The 8,330-nt window shown below is 37.1% G+C and overlaps 1 protein-coding gene across 3 annotated transcripts in view; it reads right to left on the bottom strand.

Moving 5' to 3' along the window:
- Positions 1 to 8,330, bottom strand: part of LOC101655916 (muscular LMNA interacting protein) — a 299,439-nt gene that overhangs the window by 75,370 nt on the left and 215,739 nt on the right. For all 3 annotated transcript variants that reach the window (XM_045294875.1, XM_045294876.1, XM_045294877.1), the window contains one exon: positions 5,061 to 5,189. In XM_045294875.1, the coding sequence (XP_045150810.1) occupies positions 5,061 to 5,189 (129 nt within the window). The remainder of the gene's footprint in view (positions 1 to 5,060; positions 5,190 to 8,330) is intronic.

Genomic DNA, 8,330 nt, shown 5'->3' on the forward strand with positions numbered 1-8,330 from the left:
GGGAAGGTGAGCATCATAGAATGCCAATTTAATAGAAGAAAATATTCTTGCATTGAGGGAGCTTGATACACTAACTCTACATCAGAAAGTCACCCACATAATTATCAAGGTTGTATGTCAAACACAGTTTGGGAAGGAAAAAAAGGCAAGTGAAATTATTAAGAAAATCATAGGGAAAAATGAATGGATTTATTTTTGGAATGAGATTAAGAAAATCATAGGGAAAAATGAATGGAAATTTTCCTATAATTATCCTTCTCCATGTTCTCTGTGAGAAGAAATTCTCTAAATGGCCATTTTCAAACAAAAATATGCTCTCTTCCAGTGAAATAAATTAAGGAAATTAAAATTTAAGAGTTACATGTGCTGGGAACGGAGGACTTGTGCCCTACTGAGTTACAGGTTGGGCTGCTAAGCCTATGGTCAGCAGTTCAAAACTGCCAGCTGCTCCTAAAGAGAAAGATGAGGCTTCCTACTCCCATAAAGACTGACAGTCTCAGAAATCCAAAGGAAATTTCTACTCTGTCTTCTAGGACTAGTATGAGGCAGAATCAACTTGGTAGCAGGAAGCTTTAATTCTAATTTTTTAAAAAACATTTTTAGAGCTTCTTGTCTGTTTTTTTTAAATCATTTTATTAGGGGCTCATACAACTCTTATCACAATCCATGCATACATCAATTGTGTCCATCACCTTTGTACATATGTTGCCATCATCATTCTCAAAACACCTGCTTTCTACTTGAGCCCTTGGTATCAGCTCCTCATTTTTCCACTCCCTCCCCAATCCTCCCTCCCATCTGAACCCTTGATAATTTATAAATTATTATTATTTTGTCACATCTTACACCAGCTGACGTCTCCCTTCACCCACTTCTCTGCTGTCCATCCCCCAGGGAAGAGGTTATATGTAGATCCTTGTAATCTGTTCCCCCTTTCTCCCTCACCTTCTCTTTACCCTCCAGGTATTGCCACTCTCACCACTGGTCCTGAGGGTTTCATCTGTCCTGGATTCCCTGTGTTACCAGTTCCTATCTGTACCAGTGGACATCCTCTGGTCCAGCCGGATATGTAAGGCAGAATTGGGATCATAATAGTGGGGGGCGGAAGCATTCAAGAACTGGAGGAAAATTATATGTTTCATCAGTGCTACATGGCACCCTGACTGGCTCATCTCCTCCCTGCGGCCCTTCGGCAAGGAAATTTCCAATTTTCCACAGATGGGCCCTGGGTCCCTACTCTGCCCTCCCCCTCATTCACAATGCTATGATTTTTTTTGGGGGGGGGCAGTCTTTGATGCCTGATACCTGATCTCTTTGATGCCTTGTGATCTCACAGGCTGGTAGAATTGGGATCATGATATTGGGGGTGGGGAGGAAGCATTGAAGAACTAGAGGAAAATTGTTTATTTCATCGTTGCTACACTTTACTTCTAATTTTAATGAGAGAACTATAGAGAGATTGATTTCCTGGAAAATAAGATGAAATAACAGGAGTGCTTCTTTAAATTTGATCCTCAAAATCTTCTTTTATATGTTTCAAGATTTTTAAGAAGGTAATGACATATCTAAGAATAGCAGGGGTTTAATTACTAATTTGGGTAGGTAGATAGATTGTTTTATGTAACAAATCTACACTTGATTTTTTTTATTTTTTTATAATCTGTTGTTATAATTTATTATAAATGAAAATTTGAAGAACTCTCACAACATTCAACTATAAATATTAGAATAGAGGGTTATAAATCTATTTGAGGGAAAAGTTATGGAAAGGCACTTTGATAAAATGAATATTTCTACAGGATGTAATCCAATAGGTATTAAAAATACAACATTTTAAGAGTCTTTTTCATATTCATCACAATCGATGTCTTTAAAGGGGACCGTAGGTCTTGATTTTTATAATAAATTAAGAATACTCAGATAAATTATTTTTATCGAATTAGATACATGAAATGCTCAGGGGGGAAAATCAATACATTTTGAAACTTACATGTAGTCAGAATAAGCTCATATCGTTAGTCTTTCAATGGACTGATATTTGGAGCCACTCTGTCTCCTGAATGCCCATTTGTCCAATCAATTCTGTTAATTAGTTTCCAACTCAAACTTTAATTATCAATAAGAAGATTATGCTTCAAAGTACATCACTATAGTCCTAGACCCACATGTAGAGTGTAAGAATAATTTACAGTAACACAAAAGGACCACAAAATTGATATAATAATGGGTTTAAAGGTTATTTTAGAAAACCATAACTCATTTTGGAAAGTTTTTGTTAAAAACCCATCTGATATAAAATGATGGTACCTGGCCTATGACATTTTGATGTAAAATGTGTTGATTAATAAAATATCCATTGCTTGAGTATGCATTTGGTTTCAAACTTTGCTTTTAGTACTCTGAGACTATATCCAGGCAGATTTTCAGCTCATTATAAGTTCAATAAGCTGCCCCATTGTACCTTTTTGAGCTACAATAAATACATTTCTGTCTGGTCTCATCATCTTTAGTGTCTGACATTTTGTAACAGAGTTTTGAAATCATATTTTATGGCAGTGAAGTTGCTAGGGAGAATGTATCAACTTAACAATCCCATGCAGCATCTCCTGTCATGTGGAACTGTCCCCAGTACAAGCCAGATTAGTGAATATGAGCTGCTTCAATTTGGCCCATCTGGCTAAAGCATTTTCCATTACATGGGTGGGTGAGATCAACTGAGTTTGGTACCATTCAATTTATTCTGTGGCAGAAGTGTAAGAGAACACTGTAGTAACTGGAAGTGAATTTGAGTTCACACTCTTTTTGTTACAGTTCTGATGAAGTAGCAATGCTGAGATGATAAATGGTTATTGCTCAATTTATTTTTTAAGTAGATTCAAGCATCTACACTTGCGAGCTGTTTTGGGTGTAAGGAAATATAAAGTTCCTCTGAACCCATTGTCGATTCTGGACACGATGAGATGATAGTTAGAACTCAGTCTGGAGAAATTATTTGATAGTGTGGGCAAGTTGCAGGTGTGCTGCACGCCCAGGTTTTACTTGTATTATACTTTCCTTTACATGCAAATTCAACGACTAAAACCAGGGTATAGTTAGACTAAATTTTGACAGTCTACACTAAAGTTGGGGTGAAAACAAACTGTTTGGATATATATGCATATATACATACACAAATTAAAATATGTCTGTGATGAAAGAGATCAAGTTTTCAACAGATTACATGGAAAGAGATAGATTTATGTTGAAACATAAACAGACACTTAAAGTTCTTTTATAGTCAGGAAAGGTAATGAAAAGAAATGCTTTTAGTGATAATTTCCTATATTTGAAAATAAAATTTATTATCTCAGAAGCAATAAATGGTGGTAAATCATAGGCACATTAACTTTATCTTCTATAAGGAATCTTGTTAAAGCTAAAATACATAAATTATACTAATGTAAAAGAATAAAAATACAATTTCCCAGCAGCAGATCATATTTTGAACATTGCATATATAATATTTGAAACATATTTCAGCTGTTGGCATTTTGTTTTTCACATAACTAATATATTATCTTTATAACCTTCATATAATAATCCCATACTGTCTAAAATTTCACATCAAGGCTCTGAAATATTAGGGTCATGCAAGCAATAGCTCTTTAATAAATATTTTTTGTCAATGATAGAGATATACTTTCCTAAGAAGAGTTTCCATTTCTGTTATGTGTGGAATTAATGAAGATAATCCTATACATCAATAGGATTTCTCTACTTAATTTAAATTGAGGACATTTTCTTCCATAAAATGAAAACAACTGCCTCAATGATCATTTTCAATGATTTTTAATTACACTTCTTAAAAAATAATAAAAATGATCACAATCATAGTAGTCTTCCCAAAGTACACAAAAATTAATAGAAAATAGTGTCCTTTACACTTTATAAGCATAAAAACGATGGCTGATTATGAGAAAACATTTATAATGCCTATTTATAGGCCACATAAGGATTTTAGCCCTAGTTAGGGTTCATAATTCATTTTTAAATGATCTGGATTTTTTAGTCTAACGGACTCTAATATTTACCTTATTTGAATGAGTCTTCTTATAAATTAAGAAACTGAACCCTAAACATTTGAAATGACTTACCTAGAGTCTGAGAGCTAATATGTGGCAGATGAGATGTCCCTTGTGTTTTATGAATAGGAATGTAACTAATACTTTCAGGAATATTGTTAGTTATCATTTTCAAACTCAAATGTAAAAGATCGTATTTTACATTTTACTTTAGTTTACAACATGTGGTAATCTGATGTGTCCTATTGTATCCTGAAGGTTTACTGGATTGCTCACACTGGTTATTCACTTTACATCATTCACAACATCACTGATAGAGCCAGTGCCTATGCGTTGCACCTTATAATAAGGCACAGAAACACATAAGGTTTCACTTTGAAATAATTTATGAAGTTGTGTGTTGTTTTTAAAATGTTTTCCACAAGTATCTTTGTAGAATCCCCTAGACAAACTTCCATTATACCCACTCAAACAGATGGGCTATAGAAGGATCAGCCAGTAGACTTCTCTACACAAAAGCAAAATGAACAGCACAGCCCTAAGATGACCTGAACACCTGCCTCTTGAGCAGACTGGCTCTAAGAAAGGCATTGCATTTTCTGTACTATAGTAACACAAACATGAAGGACTTTTTCCAGCTGTGACAAACATAAAAAATCCCAAACATTATATCGCTCCAAAAGGAATCAGGATGTTGGAAATAAAAATACAAATTCAGTATGCCCATGCAACCAGTAATTCTATTTGTCTTGTAGAGGGTAATTTCCTGATTCCAAAATAATACTGGAACAAGGTTGAAAATTTTTCAGGAAAAAGATATTTTAAAATATTATCCTGGGCATGTATAAGAATTTCTTCCTACTGGGAAAAAATATCTTTATTAACCAAGGACTAAAATAAAATGAATAGTTTTTGAATACATAAACATTGATATGATATCTCTATATTTTATAAGGTCATATCTCAAAATATAACATAGTTTCTCACAATCATGCTCACCTGATCAGGAAAGAGGTTGCTCTCATCCTCCAAGTATTTACTGAAAGGATTAGGTTCAAAGACTTCTTCTTCTCTTTTCAGGAATATCTTGGATTTTACTGGTACTGGGCGAATTACTCCAGGCTTAGTCTTCATCAAGTGAATATTTTTAAAAGGAGACAGAAAGATTTTTTAATATTATTAAATTGAATAAATAGATGTATAATTAAGTGAGAAAATTATTTCACTGAAATATTTATTTCTTCAATTTTAGAAAGCTTTTACAAACCCACCCAAACAGTTTGAATATCAAATGATTCTAACTAATGTACTGCTTGTATGAAGTTTCCTGCTCATATTTATCCCTATTGTGATACTCAAAATACAAATGCTTCTTCGGTCATCTGTTCTTCTCTCTGTCAGAGTATTAGGTCAACAAATCTCCCATTTGACAGATTATTATTATGTCAAGCAGAATCCTGGGCATATTCGTTTGGTTTTTACGTTCCATCGAGTCAGTTCAGACCCATCGTGACCCTGTGCTCAACATGGTGAAGATTGCTCCATCCTGGGTCATCCTCACCATGCACGGTTCCTGTGCTGCAGCCCAGCATTGCTGCCACAGTGTCACTCCTGGACGAGGGCCTTCCTCTGTCTGGCTGCCCCGCTATTTTACCAGGCAGATTCAGATAGACACGATAGGCCCACACACCAAGCTCAAAACCACTGTCTTTTTAGGTAGGGTCTATATTTGTGCTCTTAAAACCAAGAGCCCTCCAGAGGTAATGTTTCAATCATGTGTGTCGGAGCCAGGGTTTGCCTCCTGACCTAAGGGAGTTGGATATTGTCAATATGGTTCTCTCTTTTCAAAAGTTATTTTGAGGGATTAACTATATGTCATTTTGGGAGCCATGGAAAAGTCAATCTGTCAGGGGGAAAAAATAGATTTTCCCAGATCAAGAAGGATAAAGTGCATGAAGAGGCATCACCCAGAGGGGAGAGATACTTGATGGCTTTCCAGAATCCAGTCCTCCAGCCTTCCTGGGATCATCTGGGTTTCCTGCCCTGAGGTTCTCAAAGACTTTCCTTTAATTTTCCACGAGATTTCTCTTTCTGTATAACATGAGTTTACTTCTAGAACTTACTATCAAAACAGCTTTATCTAATGCAACAATCACTCAATCACCATAAACTTGTACTGATTGTCAATTTGACCAAAAAATAAAATGGAGAGGGAGTAGGGGAGAAAAAAAACCTAGTTTGCAGTGATTTTAAAATGATGATTCACAAACACCAAAATCTTATTACACCGGGAAAGTCTCAAAATGATTGAGAAGTCAGAAAAGGATTGGTAAGTTTGCCCAATAATACCCCAAACACACAGGAATTCAATCGAAAGATGTGATGCTCTTTCTGTTTCAGCATTTTGCTGTAATCATTCTTTTCAGCCCCATTTCCTTTAGGAACGGAGTAAATTAGCTCTCTTCAGTTAATGCTGATGCTCACAAGTTAAACCTTCAGGGGTTGCATCGATCTCTCTGCTTACAAAACCCCGGATGCATTCTGAGTCTTGAATAAATGTCACTTTGCAATACTTTTGTCAATCGATATTTCCCCAGGTATCTTTCATATACATGGCAGCTGGGGAAATAGAGATTGAGAAAAGACTCTATCTTCCCCAGACTGGAGAAAAAAACTCTCTCCCTCAAGAAGCTCTGATATCTCTACCAAGGTGAGGGAAAACAAGCTAGTAGCATCGAATTATGCAGGCCATTATGTAATTGAATATACATTAAAAACCCAAACCAATCCCACTACAATGGAGTCAATTCTGACTCAAAAAACTGCACGGGACGGTTCCTGAGGCAGCAAATCTTTACAGGAGCAGACAGCCTCACTGTTCTCCCAGGGGAACTGATGGGTTTGAATTGCTGCCCTTTGGGTTAGCAACCAAAAGCTTAACCCACTGCACCACCAGGCTTCTTTAAATATACATAAAGGGAAAGTATTCTCCCAGAGAGCTTAGCACAAGAATGAAGCCCAAGTGGGTCACCTCCTTCTACAATCACCTGTGATAAGGGAAATGTCCAATTCCTTGGTCATAATCCTAAATTCTCGAGACAGTCTCTTTCTCACCTGACCACCATTTGCTGCATGCCCTGCACGTTTTCCCTCTGTTCCACACCTTGATTAGTCAGAAGAGCTATCAAAGAATTCCAGGGGCTACAGGGTCCTGAAACCAGCATGGAACTCTAAGGGTTTCACTTGGTGAGAGTATTGAGAAAACCCTGGGAAAACCTGGGCAGGACTGTCACCAGGGGGATTTGATCTGCTGAGAGGATGCCTCCCCCAGGGAAACAGGAATGCCCGATTCCTGTACTGCTAGCAGGCAGCTAGCAGGCAGCTGCTTTTCGGGTTCTCCTGGCCAGTAACCTTTCATTTCGATCATCTCCCTTGGGACCAGCCCCACCGAGGGCAAGACTAGGAAAAAAAAAATTGTTTCTGGTTGACTATCAAGCACCTCCGGTATGAGAATCAGTAATAGGTGATTTACATTTGTTTCTCTACCAGCCTTCTTACTCCTTAGTTTCTAAAAACTTCCTGGATTTGTTGATCGTCTGGCAACTTGGCAATGATGTTTGCCCTATTTATTCTAGCTTTCCAGATTTGCTGCATTTTCTTTTCTGGGGACTCTGTGTCTTCAGACTCGGTTTCCGAAGTCTGGGAGTTCTCCGCATTCTAGCTTGCTCACTGGCTCGTATACCTTCCCTTCTCACCTGGTAGTCAGTATTTCATAGACATGGAAGTCAACTGTAGACAAAACAAGATGACAAAAAGTTTGATCGAACATTATTCATGTGTCTCATCTGTGACGCTGAATCATGCTTTCCACACCCAACTCTCTCAGTATTTGGTCAAGTTGGAAATTGACATCTAGTGGTCAGGTACTGAAGTGCCTGCGTTCTATAAAATGTACACCAAGAAGTCATGTTCCTGGCAGTCTCAGTGCCTTCCTCATTCTGTTCCCTACACTTCAGGATCATCTTTCCCCTTAAAGACCCACTGCTACTAAGGACACCACAATTCTCTCAGACACTCAGACTCCGTATCTTAGCTGTATATATCAAGTACTGTGCTTAATATTTTATATAAATTGTCAAATACTTTACAAAAATCATCACATTCATCACTCATGAACAACCCTGTGAGAGGCTTAGGAGAGTAGGTCACATGACAAAGTCATATGACATATATGTGGAAAAATTTAAAGCCAGGTCAACTCTGATCATC

This window comes from Echinops telfairi, unplaced genomic scaffold (genome assembly GCF_000313985.2).
Source record: "Echinops telfairi isolate 266 unplaced genomic scaffold, ASM31398v2 ScPeMD7_3533;HRSCAF=4204_1, whole genome shotgun sequence".
Taxonomy (NCBI): Eukaryota; Metazoa; Chordata; class Mammalia; order Afrosoricida; family Tenrecidae; genus Echinops; species Echinops telfairi.